Here is a 20,180-nt window from a genome sequence, read left to right on the forward strand (position 1 = left end):
ATAATCCCTTCTTCCATTAATTAACTCTTTATGAAGAGATCAATTAAAAGGGGAAATAAGGGACATGAAAAAAATCAAAGCATAGAAATATGTAGAATATCTCATTTTAGATACATTTCACTTCTTCCTTCCTTATCATAATTAATTACATTGATACCTTCAAGAACTTGGATAGTTTTCCGAAGGTGAGACAATGTCCAAGGTTCGGAGGTTGAGCAATTCGACACAAGATGTCAGAGCTTAATTTGTCTCCCATGCATGGTATTGTACCTCTATTTATAGTGGCAAGCTAGAGTACAACTTCGTATAAAATTACATCTATGACCCTCAACCCTATACATAAGAACTGCAAGATCAATTGATATCATCATTGTCTTTTCCTTTATAAACGTGTTGATCAAACCTTCGGATTCTCTCATTTGTCTTCATTGGTTTATTGTCGTGCGCCTAGACAATAAGCTGAAACTCTTAACTTTCACCTTTGCGTGCGCGCCGCTCAGACGAAGGTCCCGAACGAAGGTGTACTTCATTATTCTTTCGAAATACATGAAACAGACTTAAGGGTGATTGATAACTTAATGTTTTTAGGACCTTCGACAAGAGAACATGATGCTACACTCATGTGTTCTATGTACTACTTACTAGCCTGTTAGGGAACATCATGCTAGTTTATTTTACAGTTGTTCATGATTTGTATTCGGAATTTAATTTGAAATATGTCTGCTTATTCAATAGATGCAACAATCTATTGGTTGTTGTCCTCTTTTTACATTGTGTACAATAAATAGATAAACTGCACGCGAAATCAACCTTCGTCATATCCTCTCACGATACACTCACACCATACACTCACACCGAGATCCAATCTAATATCTATGCGGCTAGTGAAGAGAAGGTTAGGTCGCCACGTCATCTTATTCGACTCCGCCCACTAAACTTTGAATGCATGTTTAGGAGGTCTCCAAACTAGCTCTGGTTCAGGAGCCCTCTCAAACGGTCTAAAAAAGAACTCTCAATAAAGAGCGCTGACGAGCTGGAGCTATTTTTATAGAGAGAAGCCGGAGCTAAAACAATTGGCTCAGAGCCAGAATCGTTTTTGAAGGAGTCGGAGCCGTGCCTAACAGGCCCGAACTCTCATTCTCATGGCCGCTCCACTCAGTCTCAAAGTAGACCTTCATCATGTTCTACGATGTCTAGTGATTGGTTAGAACTCTCACACATGAAACCCGATCATACAACTACATCCACGACGGGTTAAACCTCAAACAGTACTTACCATACGCTAGGAACCACTAACCAGCTGTCTTGAGACATAAAAGAGTTCAACCGACGACGACCAAACTTGGCACGAACAAGAGAAACAAACTAAAAGAGTTGGACGACGACCAAACTTAACACGAAACGACGACGGCAGCAGCATAGCTCAGATGCATTGGCGAGCATGAGCGCGTTGGCCTAGCTCAGATGTTGATCAGCTGCAGCATCTCCGACACCGCCAGCTTGAACCTGTCTTCAGCACACAGATTCTCCGGAAAGCGAGCCGAAGCGGAAGCCGAATTAACCTGCAGGTCGATCGTCGACGACGCAAACAAAAACTTGTAAGGCCCCAGCTACAGATAATCATAATCATAGAATAGAAGCTACTCCTGTCCTGTCTCCTACAAAAGAAAGAAGAGCCCAGCTGATAGGTAAAAGGTACTCCTATGTTTGATGACTTACGCGTGCATGGATGCCGTACATGTGGAAGCCGTCCTGGGTGGAGATGGTCGTCGTGACGACGTCGATGCGGTGCCTCTCCAGCACGAACAGCGCCTTGGTCAGGGTGCCCGCCGGCTGCCGCGGGGAGTGCAGGTTGATGTACGCCTCGTTGCTGGCCACGCTCACCACGACGTTCTGCCCGGACCACGTCTGGAACCCCGCCGCGGGCGCGGGGAAGGGCACCGCTCCACGGGGCAGCGAGGCGGCGGCAGAGGAGGAGCCGCCCGCCCCGGCCTCCGCTGCCAGGGCCTTGTTCGCGGCGGCCTGCTGCGCATGCCAACCGTGGACCATGTCCGCCACGTTCGCCTCCCTCGACGACGACGACGGTGACGACGGCGCTGGTGCGGGATGGCGCGCGGACGACGCGCGGTTGCTGCCGGCACCAGCCATCAGCTGCTGCTGCGCTGCCAGCGCGCGCTTGCGCTCCAGCTTCAGCTTCTCCAGCTTCTGGACGGTGCCTTCCAGAGTCTTGATGTAGGTTACAGCCTCCCCGACTATGGTGGCCTTGTCAGCCTGCAACATCTCATCAATTTCAACATAAATGGTTAGGTATTCAGTAGTGATGGCAACAGGAAAATTCTCCGCCGGATTTTAGCTCTTTATCTCCGTCCCGTCCCACGACAAAAAAAATTCCCACCAGAATCCCTACCAACACTTAGGGCTGTTTTTGTGGATAGAGAAATGAAGGAGATATAGAGAGAGAAATCCTCTTGCTATTCAAAAGCCCTCCATTTCCTATCCACGAGGGACATTTTTTCCATCCCCGTTCCCCGTGGAGATAAATCCCCGTCGGGTTCGTCGTCCCCGTTTAAATTATATTCAAGATGTACTCCATTCTTTATTAATGAAAAACATTATCACTTATACATATTGTCAAATGTAAGAAATTATTATGTACACATTAAAATGAACATATTTGTACAACTAGTGATATCTTTACAAGGTAATTATTCATTTTTATCATTAACTATTACTATCTCCATTCTCGAATATATATCGCCCGCTAGTTCATTTTTGAACTAAAACGCGATAAATAAAAAAGAATGGAGGTAATACATGAAAACATCGTTACATGTAAGTTTAACGGGTCCCTGTGGGAAACGTGGATGATGGAGAATGCAGTCCCTGTTTAGGTTTTAGGGTTTAAATAGGGAAAAGTTTACCCCGACGGGTAAATAGGCACGGGGACGGGAACAAGGAAACATTTCCCATCCTCGTTTCCCGCGGGGACCCATTAGAATTGCATGTGACGATATTTTAAATAATTACCTTGTCAAGAGATCATTCATTATACAAATGTGTTCATTTCGATATACACATAATTATTTCTTACATATGACAATATGTATAGGAACAATGTTTTACATTAATAATAAAGGACATACATCTTAATTATAACTTAAGTGGGAACGAGTTTCCCGTCAGGGATTTATTCCCGCATGTAACGGGGATGGAGAAAATGTCCTCACAAGCGTTCATGAGGATCCCCGCGGGAAATTTTTTTATCACGGGAATGCAACTAAAGAATCATTGGATTAATAATGATACAAAATTAAGAAGAAATTTTCCACAAAATTCACTAAACATGGAGTATTCCACGTTTAGATATATAACAATTGTACATTTATATATCAAATGTGGCAATTGTCAAGTGATTCCAAAACCATTGTAACTGGTCTAGGAGAGGAGGGATGACGAGGGGGGAGGGGTTAGTATGCAATAAAAATGCTTAATGAAAAAATAGGGAGAATGTTTTACGAGATGCGATGGAAGATGGCTAAGGTTTTGTTTGAAGGCACCATAGTTTCTAAAAAAACTAGTTTGTATCCTTAGTTTCTAAAAGTGGTTTATGGAGAGAGAGAAAAACTTAGTGTGTGTGCTTAGAACCTATTTTCTTGGAAACCGGTTTCTAACTCTTCGGTAAAAAAAAGGCAAGTTTACCCTTATTCTATTTTAAAAGTAATTGATTAAATTATTCCCTTCATTTTGCTTTGTTGCCAATTTTAAATATAGATTAAACTCATATTTTTTAAATTCAGAATTTTCAAATAATAATTAAACACTTAAATCGAACAGAGCAGGTGTTGTGGGTTTCGTATGCATAGGCCTGAGACGCTGGCAATCACCGTAATTTTCATCAAACCAACTAAGAACAATATACAATTTGTCGCGCAAAAACTGGTTTTAGCTAGAGAAGGCCTTCTTGGTTTATTAGAAATTAGGAATCCAGTATCTAAAATCTGAACCATAAACTAACCTGTTTGGAAGCACCTCATCTTCTATATAAACTGGTTTCTTAAAAAACTAAACTAGGTGCTTCTGAATAATCCTTAAGATGAGAGATTAGAACGATGGAAGAGGCAACATTGGAAGGTGGCGATTTGAGTTACATGGAGGGTATGTTGAAACCTCGGGCTGAGGCGGGCTTTAAAAAGCCCAACGACAAATCTCAGAGATCGATCCCACTCAAAGGCTAACACAGTAACACTGAGCCATAGAAAGAGGCACAAGCCCGTCCCTGGACATCGCTTTTACCGATTGGTCTAGGCTCTTTTCAGGCTTGAGTGTCTAAATCCAGCCTGTTCAATGCACTAGTTCTAGCTGGCATATATGATTTCTCAAGAAGCTAGTAGTTAAGTTTTGTGGTTTCTTCTTATTTATTTTGTGAGCTGGATTTCGATCGAAAACACTCGTAGCTGGCCTGGACTAAATGACACGTAGTACTTCTAAGTGCATATCAGACGGATCCAAAGCCAACTGGATACATTCTTCTTCCTCTAGATCAACTTTCTTCCTTATTTGAATCTGAAATCCACATCCAGTGCTCATCTTCAGCGGCGTCATGCTGAATAGCAGCCAATCCGTCAACATGCTAATTCATCCAATAGCCTAATGTTGAGATTCTATGTTTGGTTCTCGGCTATCTGCTCCACAACTTGTCTAAGGTGAGTCGACTATATTGAATAACTAACTTTAGACAAAAAAAAAATTATAGCAAGTTCGGCATTGAACCAAACAAGCCCGAACACGCTACTTAGTACTATATATATTCTAAATTATAAGTTGTTTTAACTTTTCTAAATATATAATTTATTTGTTTATTATTTATTATATCTAGACACAATGTCTATCTTTATATTATATCAAAAATTGTATCTAGAGGAGCATGACGACTTATAGATATAGAGTATTTGGTTCTCCACGGTAGCAGGTGCTGTCATTGCCTTCTTAGTTTTTGCATCCAAATAGGAGATCCAAACCCTAACCTAGCCGCTCGATAGCCATGGAGGATGCAATGCAAAGACACGGAGAAGGTAGAATTCGAATGTGGGGAACTCCATAAATGCTTTAATAATAAGAAATACAGAATTTTCCCACATTTAGTTCTAATGATCACAACATTGCCAAAGCAAGCACTAATAAGTAAAAATCTAGGATTCACAACAACACATGCAGTTGATGATTTGCATATGAACAGAAGGAACTGCGAAAACAGTCCAGAAAAAAAGGAGCGATTTCTTCAGATTGCGAGCACACATCATCTCGACATCGCTCATGTAGAACTTCAATCAAGAAAAGAAAAATGGAAAGAGAGACATGCACGTATACACTAACCTTGTCGGGGAGCTGCGGGAGGAGCGCGTGTAGGGTGCTGAACATGTTCTTCATCTTCTTCCTCCGCTCCCTCTCCGTAAAGATGTGCAAGTCGTGGTCCACATCCTCCACCGCGGCGGCGTTGCCCTTCCCGCCGCCACAGCCCACGCCGGCCTCACGGGCACGTTGTTCTCCAGCTACGTTGCTCTTTCCCTCCTTGGCGTTGCTCTCGCCGGAGTCGGCCGCCGACGGTCTGGCAGCCTTGAACGACCCAGCGTTGTTGTCCTTGCCGCCGGCATGGAGGCGTGGCACCACCTGGATGGCGGGCTTGGATCCGGCGCCGTTGTCCTTCCCGGCATGGAGCGCCGCCGATCTGGTGAGCCTGGACGATCCGGCTCCGGCGTTACCGCCACCGCCCGCCTGGATTGCGAGCTTGGTCCTGGCTTTGTTGTCCTCGCCAGCATGGAGCAACACCGGGCTGGCGAACTTGGGCCGCCCGGCGTTGTTGTCCATGTCTTTGCTGGCATGGAGCACTGCGGGGTTTGGGAGCCTGGATCCGCCGCTGTCGTTGTCATTGCCGGCATGGAGCGCCGCCGGGCCGTTGAGCTTGGATCCGGTGGTGCTGGTCACACTGGCGTGGGGCACTTCCGGGCCGGCGATCTTGGATCCGCCCTTCTTGTCATCGCCGGCATGGAGAACCGCCGGGTTGGCGAGCTTGGACTGGGCGGCGTTGCAGTTGCGCACGCCAGCATGGGACCCGGCATTGTTGTCGTCGCAGTCATGGAGCATCCTTGGGCTAGCGAGCTTGAACTCATCAGCGTTGTTGCCCTTCTCCTCGCCGGCAAGGAGCGATGCCGGGCTCGCGAGCTTGAGCTTGGCCTTGTTTTCCTCGCCGGCAAGGAGCACCGCCGGGCCTGCGATCTTGGACGCCGCGTTGTTGTCGTCGGCAGCATGGAGCACCGCCGGGCTGGCGGTCTTGGACGACGCCGCGTTGTTGTCCTCGCCGGCAGAGAGCACCGCCGGGCTGGCGGTCTTGGACGACGCCGCGTTGTTGTCCTCGCCGGCAGAGAGCACCGCTGGGCTGGCACACTCAGACGACCCGCCGTTGTTGACGGCGCTGGCCAGGTTGCTGACAGAGCTGGGGTTGGAATCAGCCGGTGCAGGGATGCTGCCGTGGGGGGCGGTGGCCTGATCATGGCTCCCCACCACTTCTTGCGGCAGGTTGGCTCCTTCCTGAGACATGGCGCGGTGGATGCAGGAGGAGAGGAGGGTGGGCAGGGTCGCAGGGGGGATCGGAGGGGGAGTGGGGGATTTGCGATGGAGAAAAGATTTACACCACCAACAGCATTTTTAGCAGCTTGTGTGCCTCATCATCAAGGTTACAGATAGCATAAAGCGCCACATATTGGCTGAAATTATATTTGTCGTTTAACGATATAAGCGCAGTATATCGGGTAATAAGGAGTTAAAAAAAAGAATATCAAACATGTTCCACATGGGGGGGGGGGGGGGGGGGGGGGGGGGGGAATCGGGCGATAAATGTTAAAAAGAATGCTAGTGTAATGGCAAACTTACCTAATATGATATTGCATATCTAGAATTTTTTATGACCAAGACACATAACACTCTGACATTCAAGACCCATTTCTGATTCAGAAGAGGAGCTCCTGAACTCATCCATCTCACCATTTCCATGCATCTTGATCCACGGGAGAAGGTGGTGTTGAGGACTACGGTTCCTTCTTCCCGCTCAATTTGAAATCAGGTTCCATATATCTATATATGTCACTCGGGCTGGGACGTGGTATTGGGCCCAAATATATAAGACTGGCCCATACACAAGTTGGCGCGTATCCTCATTCATTCTAGGGGGGTCACATGGCGATACATCGCTGTTCGGCGGCGGTATTCTTGAATCCTTTTGGTACTGGCAATACCATAGACCATACCTTGTTCAAGAACCAAAAATATTTTTTACCACGGATAATAAATCGCTGCTAGTTTCGAATTGCGAGCTGGCTCGGCAAACATTTTGGCAGGTACCGCAGGAAAAACAGGTGAAAGGCATGCTGCATCGCGTGAAGGGCTGCTAAAATAATTCCCTTACGGCAGAGTTGCAGTTTTCCAGCTCTCGGAAACGCCTGCTAACAAAAGATAGAGCCGTTCCAAAAGATACAGCTGCTTATCAATTGGCGTGATTAGCCAGTTGTCCATAGTGATAGAGATCGCCCCCTTTTTTCTGGTCCCACGGAAATTGCATTTGGCTTCAAGTGCAACCTTCTGCATTTGGCTTCTCATACCGTCTTCTCTCTCTTTTTCCTTTTTTTCTGAAAAAGAATATTTTTAGGGTTAATTTAGAAACTTCATTTTTTCAAGAAATTCCTATTTTCTAAAAAAAATAAATTAATTTTTTAAAGAAAAATAAAAATCCCTTAAAAAAACATGTTCCCAAACTAGTACTTATAGTGGAACTGCATTTTGGCATTTTATTACGCTGTTCGCTGTACCTCCCTATATAAAAAGAAAACAGAAACTACGGTGAGCCGAAAGTTGATTAACACGCATTTCATCGTCAGCAGAACAAAACTCACACGATCCACCATCTGCTGCTTACAATGTCGCAAAACAATGGTGATCTGATTTATTCTCAAGAGGAAGACCTCACTGACGTATTGCATGAAGAATTATTTTAACGTTTGCAAGGACCCAAAAAAAAAGTAGGCCACACTGCCTAAGACACGCCTGCAGTCCACGTCGAGATGCCGAGAGGCTTTGTTTTTTGTGCCACAGCTAGTTTCCTCGTCTACTTGGAAGCTCACGGTACCGCTAAGAACATCAGACTCCTCACAACAAAACTGTCCTAGATTTTGTTATGATGCACACGTTAGCTACTCAACAAGCGGCTACAATCTCTCGTAGAAAAGGAGCGTGGCCTCCGCGCGCAGTACATCCTCCTCTGGAACTTCTGACACGTAGCCGTCTGAGATGTAAAACCACCGCTTGCCAAGGCCTGCAACAGGTTTGCCTGGATCATCAGGGTCAGGATTCGACGCGACTCTCCTGTAGACTGCGTAGTGCCCTCCTCCACACTTCCCGTAGTGCTCCACGACGGCCGCGAGACCGTATAACTTGCTCCTTGATAGCTGCGGTGGTGATGATGAACTACTGGACACGTCAGCATTAGCCTGAAAATGGCGAGCGATCAGATTATTCAGTTGCCGGTAGTAAAAATTTATAATTGGAGTAACCAACCACGTGAATCGAGTGGCCACTATTGTTCGCTGCTTCCTCCTTACACGGCTGGCTTGGTAAGTACCCTCCAGTAGGTAAGACGTCTGCTCACCTGCATATTCAGTTGCCGGTATAGATGGAGAGCTTGCTGGCCATCTCTTTGCGCATTCATTGCTAAAGGTCCAGCACTCGACGCGCCTCCCGTAAACGGGGACAGATTGAGAAGCAAAGGGAAAGAAATATGTCCCTGCGGCCGAAGCACTGATCAACCGGTGCGCTAATTATATTGTGTGGTAGAGTTACCACGTGTCACATATAGCAGCGGGCTTACCTGATGTTTGATGGGCTCGCCGTCAAGACCGACTGAAGCGCGTAGAAAATGAATGCACAGAATCTGGAAGAGGACATATTGGTGGAGGTGTTACTTAATTTTATGACAGTTGATGTGAGTCTCAACGAGTACTTCAATTTTGGATACCTTCGGGCACTGACTGATAATCAGCTGCTTTGTTGCTCGTGAAGATGATGAACATGGCAGTGACTCCAGGGGGAACATATCCCTGCAACTGCAAGTGCCATAGTCGACACAGGATTGAAGCTTGCTAACCTTTTCCTGTAACAGTTATCAATGTAGTTGTCATACTCAACATTGCAAAGGGCGCAATAGAATTTGCAGTGCAGTGATAATTAATACAAAGTTGAACATAATTACCTCATCAACTTCTGATCTAAGAGAAAGATATTTGGCAGCAATGATGTGCCAACACCGGTCACAACGATAGTTGTCAAGATGCTCCACCACAGTGAAGTACTTTAGGCAATCCACCAAACTACACCCACTGGTCTAGTGTCATGACATAGGATAAACGTAACAAACAAAAATACCATTAATGAGCATAAAATGGACAGCGAATGAATAATTTTTTTTAAAAAAAACTTGAATCATCCAATGAAATTTAGGAAGGTTGACGCGGATATACAATATCTCCATTTGCATTAAGGACTGGCGAAAGAGGCAAGCAGTGGAAATTCTCGAAGTCCAATGACAGCTGTGAGATATGTAACAAGGGAGAACATTAAAATTAACAAAACAGGAGTATTTTAAGCTAACTGTCAAAATGCGCAAAATAACTGATTGGCAATATGAAAATAGCATCACTTGTTGTTGGCTAAATTACTTCCATAATAATAATTCTTTAATTTTACCACGGCTAGGAAAGGTAGGGGCATGCACTGGACATCGTGTCAATATCTATGTATCCAGTGGTATATCCGGAACAAAATGCATTCATATATGAAAGACAACAGTAGGTTACTTTTTTATAAGCCACAGTTCAACAGTGACAGAATAAGAAGCATAGGAAATTAGGAATCTACCACAGAAGAACAGTTTCTGCAAGACAATATGCTGCCAACTGTCCCATCAAAGGGGCCAAATAGGTTTTGTTTCCAGCGCTTGCATTCAGGCAGGTTACCTTCCCTTTGCTTGTATACTTTGGAGTCAGAAAGGGTGATGTCTGCCAGAGAACTCCTATGTGGTACATAACAATGGGCAAATTCATCCCTCAATGAGATCAGAAGATGGAGAAAAGCTTCTGAAGCATCCTATAAGGAAAATTAGTTCTTATGATGACTGCACATCTAATGCAATACTAAAAAATGAAAACAAGATAGAGAAGTAAATATTATACCTGCTGTCTGGTCAGATTGAAGTGACCAACATACAAACTCAAAGCATGCATTACTCCATGTGGATTCAACACAGTCCTTTCATCTCGAACTATGATTAAGTCTGCAACATGCAAAGCTCAAGTACAATAATAACAATTTGTGAGCATGTAACAAAAAAGCATTTATAATCAAATGGCGGACATCAAGAATAGAGTGCCATGCAGTTATATTTTGCAGGACATGACCAATGTCAGAAGAATAAAGCGAAAAAGATAAAAAGAAGTCCCATTCAGTGGTTTTATATAGAAGCAAGAACATATTATGTGGAGCAAAGAATCCAAGCAATGCAAATAACAAGGACCTATCAATTCCCAAGAAAATCAGAGCATAGGAGAAAACACTGTCAAAAAAATTATAGGTTGCATGGATTCCACCACCGGTGAATGCATTATGTTGCATATGCAGCTGAGGACCCCACATGATCTTTGAACTTATAAGCCATGTACTGTATTATAGGGGTTCACATACAGCTAAAAAATTCTCAATAGAAGCCCCCACCCCCCTGAAATTGCCTGCAGTAAAAGGACAATACTTGCAATGGACACTGAGTCGTATTTAGAAGTTCACAGTGGGGATCTCGAAAATGATAAGAAGTTCAATAGTCCATAGTATAAATCTTACCTTCCAAGAGAGAACTTAAAGCAAGAAGAAGAGGCATTCTTACAGCCTTTTCTTCAGGTAGCAAGCCATCAGTTGCAAGCAAATTATCTAGAAAGGAAATAAAACCATCACAGCTGGCAAGTGCCTGCCAAGGAAAGGCTACCTTATTTAGCATTCACATAGCTGGATGTCAGTACAATTAGACAGTCAATATTTACCTGGAGGATGACATTAAGAAAGCAATTGTTGCCAAGATTTCGCAGACCTCCAACATAGTATGCCCTCCCTGATCCCGAAAACAAATTCCTTGGAGAAACCCATGGTATGGACAGACCACTATACAATGCCTTGCATAACCCGGCAACTCCTAGTCCCAAACCGACAGCAACTGCCGCAAGACTATAGTGATGTCTGTTTACTTCACTACATGATAGCATTGGATTGTCATGCATAAACTTCCCCATGATTCGCACCTGAACCAGCAGAAAGTCTTCATAGAATTTGTTAATACGAAAATTTACCAAAGGATGAAATCAAAGAAATCATTGTCGGGGCATTGATGTGATAGTACTGCAAATAAGGCAGCCAAGTGTCAACAAATAAATAGTAAAAAAACAAGGTTGTGTCTGGGGTGTCTTTCCAAGAAAAACAACGAAGTTAGCAGGCATGTATACACTTGACTCAGAACAGATCCGAATGCAAATAGCCAGATAGCCTAAGTTAGGGTTCAGTTGCTGTTTTGAACAGCAGGAAGGGAGGAGAAAAGGTGTGCATACCTGGTGGAGATGCTCCTCGCCAGCGAAGGACCAGGCGAGGACCTGTTGAAGTTACTGGCGAAGACCTCGGCACCTGAGTTAGGGCGGCGGCGGTCGCCCAATTGCCGCACAAGAGAGCGCGCGGTAAGCGGCTGAATAGAACTACCAGGCTGTTTGCTGAAGGGAAGCCTATCCAAACTCCAAACAAACCTCGTTAGTTACGGAGAAAAAAATATTTTATTCCTTCTAATTATATATTGTTAATAAAAAGAATAATTAGTTTTTTCAGTCTAATACTCTTTCTGTTCTTTTCTATATATCACGATTTAATTTAAAATTAACTATCGGACGATAAATATTTGAGAACGGGTATAATATATGGCAAAAAATATAGAAAGATTTTTTCTCAAACACGTTATATATCATTATATTTAAGAGAGGACCGAACCTTATAAATCTTTTAAAAAAAGAGTTAGCAACCATACAACACAAGTGCAAATAAAAAGAGAGTGGCAACCGGAACAAGCAGCTCAGATAAGATGTTCAAACTCAGTTTCGTCTACTCATTCCCTCTAAACGACTCTCAATAAATAAGTATACATCACCACTCTACAATAAATTTATCCATGTTGAACTACCCGTACTTAACTCTCTTAGAGCATCTCCAAGAGACTAGCTAAATAGCTTATTAAGCTAAATTTTAGCTAATTAATAGCAAAATAGTTCTCCAACAGGATAGCCATTTAACTTGACAAGCTATCCGGCTCTCTAAATTGACTCTCACTAGCCAAGTTAACTTGCATTTTGGAGAGTCTGTTGAAATTAGATGTTATATTTAGAGTTTAATCTTTATAGAGTGACAAATAAAGAGTCAAATAGAGAGTTTTTTTGGAGATGCTCTTATAGTACTATTATAGAAAAATAAAGATTCTATCATTGTTCAACAATTTCTTGACACCTAAACCTAGTCGATTCTTTATATTCGTGTCCATCCTTTAAAAATCGATGATTAATCTCCATCAATATGGGCACAAATATCATGCAAATCCAATCAATTTTACTTATTATGATCTAACTTATGTCTTGGTTATAATATTTTTTTGTTGGTGTTAATCTCTGAGATCCAACCAGATGCGTGCACATCCAACCGGCTCGGCTCCTAAAGACTAATTTATCCACGTGTGCTTGTTACCTGCAGAGTGCAGATGGTGTTAGCAAAACAGAATGAGGTCGACAGCATAAACACGAGAACGAGATCAAATGTGCGTTTGACATGATTCCACGCTATTTAAAATCATGTAACCTTACAATGCCTCTACCTAAATACAAGACCAACCACAGTTAAAAAAAAATGCAATCCCTATACTACAAATTGAAGGCGTACGTAATATTCCACGCTTCTAGCTAAAAAAAATCATGAGCCGTTCTCCAGGTACTTCAACCCGTTCTGCTCTCTTGGGCCCACATCATCTTTCGACCGTAGTGGAGTGGAGGCAACGTTCTTGAGTACTGCAGCATACAGGTCGAATTCGGCCTTGTACTTGCGGCAGCTAGCCTCGATCCACTTCTCCGCGAGGCTTGTGGAGACGCTATCTTGGCTGTCCCTCTCGTGCTCTTCAACCGCAGGCCTTATCTCGTCGTACAGGGCATCGATTTCAGAAACGGCCTGGTTCTTCACTTCCTGGCGAGATCAGATGGATCATTACATGGTGCATGCGTCTTAAACTTCACATTGTTCGCCACTACTACACTGTTTTAAGAGAAGGGAGTTCTGATCATAGTCATAGCAGACCATTACCTCACAGTACAGTATTTCTTCGCACGCCACAGACGATGTAAGCCGGTCGCAGATATCTGGGATGTCCAGCTGCTTGTGCACAACGCGTTTCGGTTTCCTGCCACGGCGTTTCGGCGCGGGCTTCACAGGGACCAACGCTGAATGGTTGCTGTTGTTCTGAGGTCCAGTTTGGTTCGCGTGATTTGCAGCTTTGGGCGCTGAATTCTGAGAAGCGTCGTGAGTGTCCTGTGCGCTGTATCCAGTTGACCCATTCTCGACTAGACGAGCTACCATTGGCATGGCGTTCGATGGCGTGAACTCATTTGAGCTTACAGTCAATGGTTCAACGTTCATTGGTGCTAATCCATTTGAGCTTGTCAGTTCGTCGACGATAATTGGCGCAAATTCATTTGTTCCAGTGTTTCCAGGATTTTCGGTACTCTGTACTCTGCTGATGTTGCTGTATTGGGTAACCATGCCATCACTTGATACGAGGATTTCCTTGTTAATGCTTGTAGGTTCGTCATCAGCAGAATCGTAAAGAGGGATATTCTCAACAGAAAACCTGCACAGATCAACAGAAGTTGCTGTATAATTGGTACTCAAAATCGCTGCATCCATTAAAAAATCATGCATCAAATATTTTACTAGTCAGGATAAGTAGATCTGGAAACCAGAGCAAGCATAATTTTCGCTAAATAGTACTATATCCATTTCAAATTGTAAGTTGTTTAGCTTTTCTAGACAACCTATATCTAGGTGCGTAACAAAAGCTATGTATCTAGAAAAGTCAGGACATTTCTTTCCTCTCTTTGACATGTATTAATATTGGTTAAAATATGTGAAGTACTGCATGTGCCATTTAATAAGTTTTCAGTCTTTCTTCCAGTTAATCTTAACAGTCAAAGAAAATATGTTGGTAAACAAAATTATTTGCCTACTAGAAACAAGCACATAAAACTTCCCCAGAGATAATCCAAGTGAACCTAAGTTTAGAAACTGAGAAACTGACTGAGGTAAAACCAAAGGTTCTCATCGGTCCATGTCAAATATATTTTGAAAAGAACAAACTGAACATTGTTATATTGTACAGAGACTAACATAAGGTCAAACAAGTGCAACCAACCTGTCATCATCATCTTCCCACAGGTACGTGGCCTCCTGCAACATACCAATCAATAAAGCTACATTAGGAACATAATGAACATATCAAATATCAACTTACAAGGAAATGCAAAAATGACCAGATAATGATGCAGAATGTCAATCTTCCAAGCAATAAGTAGATAGCATGAAGGCTCAAAACGTTATGTCAGCAAATAAGCAAATGCAGAAAACCAGAGTGCAATCAGTCATTCCAATGTCTGACAAATAGGATTGACATATAACAACTAAAAGGTAGCGGTGATTCCTTCTGTCGAACACTACTGTCAAGTGTCAAGCATGAAATAGGAAGTCACATGCACAACATAAATTTGTTCACCCACCTGGAAACCACGTGATTTAGCCCCAAGAAACCCAGAACAGCTGGCGGCTCCACAGAGGCACCGCACCATCACACCACCATACCACTCAAAATTGTAGTCATAGGATAATTCCGTGCCAAAAGGAATGTTTTGCTTAGCAAAAATTCCAACTCTTACTTCCCCAAGGACATTCCATTTCCTTGTCTCACAATTCGGTTGGCTGTATGCTTCAATAGTGAACTATTAGACTTAATTACTTACAAGTCAATGACAGAAAAAATCAATGATCAAATCACACACATAAGAAGCAAGATGAAATTCAAGTATGCTGTGCCTTTAATACAAACTTACCATGAATGGTTGATGAATCTCGCAAGGTTCCCTTTTCTTGTTGCATCAATTGACTCATCAGCATTGAGGTAAATGATATAGGCATCCTTTAAACCTGCAGTTACAGAAGCTAGATGTTATAGCTAGCTAAAAAAGTGCCAGTTTGCCACAATTCAAATATGAGAAGCGAGAGAATATCTGCAGACACTGGGTTTCATAAGCTTGAGCTCTCCGTTTGGCTTCCTTCCATGATATTACTTCTCCACAATATTCGATAACAAATTGACCAGCCTAAAATCATTTTTAGTTCCAAGTTACTTAGTCACTTCAATAAATTAGATGATATAAGAAAAAAAAACACCAACATAATTCATTCACCATAATATTCTCATCAGCCACAAGGCCCCATCCACGCCCTCCAGTTCTTACAAGTCTTGTCCTGGCATATTGACATTTTTGGAACCGCTATCAAAAGAGATTAAGTGTCAGCATAATTGCTATTAAACTGTAACGTAAAGAATAAGCAACATGCAAGACTTAGGGTCTCTTTGGTTGGGCTGTGGCAGTGAAAAAAGCTGTTGTGGGTTGTGATCTGTGAAAAAAGCTGATGTGGACAGTGAAGTGCTAAAAAGCTAAAACCGTTTAGTGAAAACCACTAAAAAGCTAAAAAATATTCCACATATATTTTTACAGTTCCATCCAAAAGCCGCTAAAAGCAGGTCTAGAGGTGCTTTCAGTTTTACACTGCGAGAAAGTCGGCTTTTAAAAAAAGCTGCTTTCTAGATCCAGCTTTTTGGTTTAGCTTTTGGCTTTTAGGGGCAAAAACCAAAAGCTAAACCTAACACACCTTAGATTCTGATTTCTTTTTAGGCCTTGTTCGGTTAGCTCTCAATCCATGTGGATTGAGTGGGATTGGGTGGGTTTAAATCCCAAGCAAGTCAAAGTTCTTCTAAATATTTTCCAATCCCATCCAATCCATGTATAATGGGAATAACCAAACAAGGCCTTAAGGATTATTCATACCAACCCATTCCCTCCTAAGCATGTGGATTTGGAGAGGGAAACTAATTTCCCCTCTCAATGTCTCCCAATCCACTCCAATACACATGAAGAACAGGTTTATCCGAGTACTGAGGGAAAAAATGAACAATAATGTCATATATAACATTGAAGGCTGATTTGGTGACCAGGGATCACGGAAGGATTGAAAGGGATTCAGGGGGAAATTAGTTCAATTCCCCCTCAATCCCCTCCAACCCCCCGTGATCCCCTTGTCACCAAATCAACCCTGACAGAGTTACTAGAAAACTTCAATTGCTCCATCATGCTAATACATGCCGTTGTGGGCTCCATTAGGCAGCAATACACTAGGAAGAAGGGCACGGCTGCCTCTAGTGGCTAGAACCAGTTCAGTTGGTTGCATTAGGCTCTGTCATTTGGATTAGTTAGCTAAAGAATAGGATCTGGAGAAATAATAGGAAAAGATTAGTGCCTCAGCCACACAGGTGGGAGATATAACCATCGGTGTGGCTGGGCATGAGGGGTTAAGCAGAAGTAGAGTCAGCCGATCATACCCAGGGAGGGTGATCTCCTCTGCCGCTGCTATTCCAATCAGGTTAGCCACTGTAATTTCCCTTCCAATCATCAATAAAGTGCCCAGGTTCCTAGCCATATAATATGCATGGATCAATACTAGGGGCCTGTTTGGATGGTGGATTTTAAAAAGCTTCCTGGGCCAAGCAGACTCCCAAGTGTCTGGTTTTTTGGATGCCTAGAACCACAATTGTTGCTTGGCTAGGCAATGCCTGCAAGAAATCAATCTGACCAAGCCCTAGATGCAGCACATGACCACAAACAGAAACCGCCATACCCTAGCATTCCAATTTAGCACCCTATTTGGATTTTGAATACCTAGAACTGGGCCTTGAGTTTTGAAACTAGAATTGGGTTACCAAAATCTGGGTGTTTTGATGCCACACGAATTGGTACTGATAGTACGGAACTGAATCCCCAAGGGTTTGGGGCATATTTCAGAAGTCCAAAGATTGAATGTGACATTTGAAGTTAGTGAATTAGAAGGGCAAAATGCATATCATGTTAGTTTAGAATCAAGTCACATAAGTTTGACTTGCTACTACATTATTCTACCAACAATCAGAATATAACATTAGGCAAATTTGGTTATGTAGCACCCAAAGAAAAGATACTGGTTTTAGAAAAGCTCGCACTGAAAGAGTTTGGTACAGTTTAATAGCACCGAAACAACAAAAGGCTAAGCTTTTTAGCACTTTGCTAACTTCTGTTAGCATTCTCACTGCTATTTTTTTCATTTTCACATTTCAGCCTGCAACAAGAAACACCACAATTGTCCCATGCCTTAAACTGTATGTATGGAGGTCCAATCTGATCTGCACTTTTTCTTCTCACCCTCTCTGACTCAACGCACCTCAGCTGAGTGACCCGAGGTCCCAAGCAGCAGCCTCTGGTGAACCCTACTGTCCTGGTGACCTGTTGCTCCTCTTCTCCGAGTGCCTAGTGACGCATTCATAGTCTTCTGCTAGGTCACAGTGGCCTGCAGCTGGTGCCTGCACCCTCCACCCTGACAAGATCAGGGAGGGTTGTTCCCTGTGGCATGTAGTTGTTACCCACCTCCCTTGCCCAGGCGATCTCCTCGTCTTGGAAAACCAGCCAGCGGTAAGGAATCCCCTTCAGTTTTATTTGACTTGGTGGTGAACCCTAAAGTTTGGGGGAAATCAAGATTTCAACCCCTAAAATTGGTTGTTTTGTTTGCAATTGAGTATCAAAGCAAAAAAGATAGAATAAATTCATGGACCTCGTAGATTTCCCATGGGGTAAGATCATGACTCTACGTCTCTAGCCTATCTTTCCAACCTAACTATGTTTAGCTCTGTGCAAGATGTGCTTGCTATTTACTGTATACAGCCTGTGTGGATCACTTATTCAATTGGACTAACTAGTGGCTAAAATAGTCCTAGTCCATTCAAACAAGCAAACTAATAGGTGGACTAATTTCTAGTCTAGACCCCAAGTAACAATTAGAACATTAGGTGGGCAAACCCAGCCAATGGAACTAATAGGTGTCCATGGAACTTTTAGTTGGGGATTCAAACACAACAAAAATATTTTTTAGCTAGCTTAACTTTAGCTCAATAATTTTTAGGTTGAACTAACAACTAGTCCTAGTTCATCCCAACAAGCCATAAACCATCTGTTCCAGGGTGAACCCAATGACAGTGTAGATTTGAGAAGATAGTGAGCGTGTATGCATAACTGCGCATGTCGACATGCCCATAATTGTATAAGGGACAATTGCAAGGGTAAAACAATAAACCAGGTGTGGACTTAAAGGAGTAACGAAGTAAAGGAAGATGACTGCAATAGATGGAGAAGTTCACAGAATGCTAAAAGGCCAAAGGTTGAAAACTTCTGGTGATATTGAAGTGTACCAGACTGTTATTTATCTAAAACAAAGATCTTTCGGTGCCATGGACCAATTTCGCCCTATCCATTCATTAAGGCGCCCTATGTTGAAACCATATACTTTCCCTTCGCAGTGCCGGGTAAGGAAAATTGAATCATCAATGATACAGAACAAAATTACAAAACTAATTCATCAGGCATCAGATAATTTCGAACTATGGCCCTAATACCAAAATAGCAAGGTCCTACCTGATTCTTGCAGTACACACCACAACGGCAATAGCCAGGCGTGCATTCTGTGTTAGTCAATAAATTTAAACACCGGTCTCCACATGGACTCTCTGGATCCAAGATATCATACTGGCACTCACACACAGCTATGTCCTCCTCTGTCTGACTCTTATGCCTCCAAAAGATAACACAGGTAGTCAGGAAGTATAACATTCCCATAACAACAGAAAACGAGAGGAAATGTTGCGAACCAGTCCCATCAAAGTTCAACCCACATTGGACAGATTGAGAAAGAACTAACGCAGAACTGCTCACTTTCTGTAGGAGAAAGCGTTGCTGTCAATGTGGATGTACGACGGTGCCTCTACGCATTCTTCCTCCTGCAATCCAAGTAATAATTGGACGAATTCAGCATACAGAGAAACACACAAAAAAAAACATCTTCCGGACAGTCTCGCGCAGAAGAGATGAAAAAATGAGTTCCAAGCAGCACAAACACCATTAGCATTCGTGATTCGTCGACTGTGGAACAGCAGACAGTAACAAGACGGCCTGAAAAAAATAAAGATTCGGGGTGAAATTAGAATTTTGAGGCGACGGATGAATGAACCTTACAACAAAGGCAAGCTGAAGGAGTTCTTCACTCTTTCATAATCTGAATATAATCTAAGAGAAGCAGGCTAGAGCGTACCAAAACTTAAGGCACTCCGGATCAACAAGAGAGGATGAGGAATAGACCGAACCCAGCTCTGAAGACTGAACAGACGAGGTACCCGAGGGCAGAGAACGTGCCGGTGGCAGACGGAAGGAAGAGGCTAACTGGCTAAAGGATACCGAACGGACGGAGGGAGGCAGCTCGGGGCGGCAGGCTTGTTGTCGAGGGGAAGGCGGACAACGGCGGCTGAGATGGGGATGACCGCGGGGATCCGAGGACGATACACGAGATGCCTGGTGCGTCCGCGGAGAGAGCGGTCTGGGCGACGGTCAGGGTCTCTCCAACAGGTAGAGATCCGCTAGGGTAATTCCTAGAACATATGGATTAAATGAAATTAAAAATTAGTATATATTTTAACTTGCCGTAGATTTAAACTCACTAAATCATATTCAATCCATATAGATTGAGTTAAAAACAAAAAAACCCTAAATAATTTATATCTTAAAGATATTAAGGATAAATGTAAAAAAAATATATAAGAGACATATTTTAGTGAAAAAATATCTCTTACACAATTCTTTAGATCTAGAAACGATTTTACTTATACAACC

At 43.0% G+C, this 20,180-nt stretch overlaps 3 protein-coding genes across 7 annotated transcripts; all 3 read right to left on the bottom strand.

Annotated features, from left to right (window-relative positions):
• Positions 1-1,193: 1,193 nt before the first annotated feature.
• Opaque11 (Opaque endosperm 11) lies at positions 1,194-6,612 on the bottom strand. Its single transcript, NM_001349055.2, has 3 exons — positions 5,374-6,612; positions 1,720-2,271; positions 1,194-1,562 (listed from the first exon to the last, which is right to left on the bottom strand). Exons 1-3 carry the CDS (start codon positions 6,592-6,594, stop codon positions 1,461-1,463), a joined length of 1,875 nt encoding a protein of 624 aa, NP_001335984.2. The 5' UTR covers positions 6,595-6,612; the 3' UTR covers positions 1,194-1,460.
• Positions 6,613-7,968: 1,356 nt separating this feature from the next.
• LOC100193497 (Ubiquitin carboxyl-terminal hydrolase) lies at positions 7,969-11,871 on the bottom strand. Of its 4 annotated transcripts, none has more exons than XM_008668957.3 (11): positions 11,691-11,871; positions 11,133-11,387; positions 10,936-11,059; positions 10,275-10,375; positions 9,961-10,188; positions 9,564-9,632; positions 9,296-9,427; positions 9,062-9,196; positions 8,915-8,977; positions 8,696-8,830; positions 7,969-8,537 (listed from the first exon to the last, which is right to left on the bottom strand). In XM_008668957.3, exons 2-11 carry the CDS (start codon positions 11,376-11,378, stop codon positions 8,256-8,258), a joined length of 1,515 nt encoding a protein of 504 aa, XP_008667179.1. In that variant the 5' UTR covers positions 11,379-11,387; positions 11,691-11,871; the 3' UTR covers positions 7,969-8,255. The 4 variants fall into 4 exon arrangements, with proteins under 4 accessions (XP_008667179.1, XP_008667180.1, XP_035820410.1 ...); XM_008668958.3 differs by having other exon boundaries at positions 10,936-11,022; positions 11,133-11,484; XM_035964517.1 differs by having other exon boundaries at positions 11,133-11,484.
• Positions 11,872-12,910: 1,039 nt separating this feature from the next.
• Positions 12,911-19,933, bottom strand: LOC542678 (SET domain-containing protein SET102). Of its 2 annotated transcripts, none has more exons than XM_035965031.1 (11): positions 19,606-19,933; positions 19,414-19,466; positions 19,190-19,294; positions 18,933-19,089; positions 15,621-15,707; positions 15,449-15,533; positions 15,264-15,357; positions 14,934-15,132; positions 14,573-14,607; positions 13,468-14,011; positions 12,911-13,350 (listed from the first exon to the last, which is right to left on the bottom strand). In XM_035965031.1, coding segments are annotated over exons 3-11 (1,470 nt in total). In that variant the 5' UTR covers positions 19,192-19,294; positions 19,414-19,466; positions 19,606-19,933; the 3' UTR covers positions 12,911-13,083. The 2 variants fall into 2 exon arrangements, with proteins under 2 accessions (XP_035820924.1, NP_001105665.1); NM_001112195.1 differs by having other exon boundaries at positions 12,949-13,350; positions 19,230-19,294; positions 19,606-19,676.
• Between the last annotated feature and the right edge of the window lie 247 nt (positions 19,934-20,180).

Source organism: Zea mays, chromosome 2 (assembly GCF_902167145.1).
Source record: "Zea mays cultivar B73 chromosome 2, Zm-B73-REFERENCE-NAM-5.0, whole genome shotgun sequence".
NCBI lineage: Eukaryota > Viridiplantae > Streptophyta > Magnoliopsida > Poales > Poaceae > Zea > Zea mays.

What these genes read in the sequence shown, in the direction of transcription:
- LOC542678 (NM_001112195.1), bottom strand. An exon ending in AACGCTTTCTCCTACAGAAA is followed by an intron (nt 19,090 to 19,229) that starts GTGAGCAGTTCT and finishes TATCTTTTGGAG; the next exon opens with GCATAAGAGTCAGACAGAGG. An exon ending in TGGCTGATGAGAATATTATG is followed by an intron (nt 15,534 to 15,620) that starts GTGAATGAATTA and finishes AAATGATTTTAG; the next exon opens with GCTGGTCAATTTGTTATCGA.
- Opaque11 (NM_001349055.2), bottom strand. Translation starts at nt 6,594, where the DNA reads ATGTCTCAGGAAGGAGCCAACCTGCCGCAAGAAGTGGTGGGGAGCCAT. An exon ending in TCCCGCAGCTCCCCGACAAG is followed by an intron (nt 2,272 to 5,373) that starts GTTAGTGTATAC and finishes GAGATGTTGCAG; the next exon opens with GCTGACAAGGCCACCATAGT. An exon ending in TGTACGGCATCCATGCACGC is followed by an intron (nt 1,563 to 1,719) that starts GTAAGTCATCAA and finishes ATCGACCTGCAG; the next exon opens with GTTAATTCGGCTTCCGCTTC.
- LOC100193497 (XM_008668957.3), bottom strand. Translation starts at nt 11,378, where the DNA reads ATGGGGAAGTTTATGCATGACAATCCAATGCTATCATGTAGTGAAGTA. An exon ending in TTAGATCAGAAGTTGATGAG is followed by an intron (nt 9,197 to 9,295) that starts GTAATTATGTTC and finishes TAACTGTTACAG; the next exon opens with GAAAAGGTTAGCAAGCTTCA. An exon ending in ACCGGCAACTGAATATGCAG is followed by an intron (nt 8,538 to 8,695) that starts GTGAGCAGACGT and finishes CGCCATTTTCAG; the next exon opens with GCTAATGCTGACGTGTCCAG.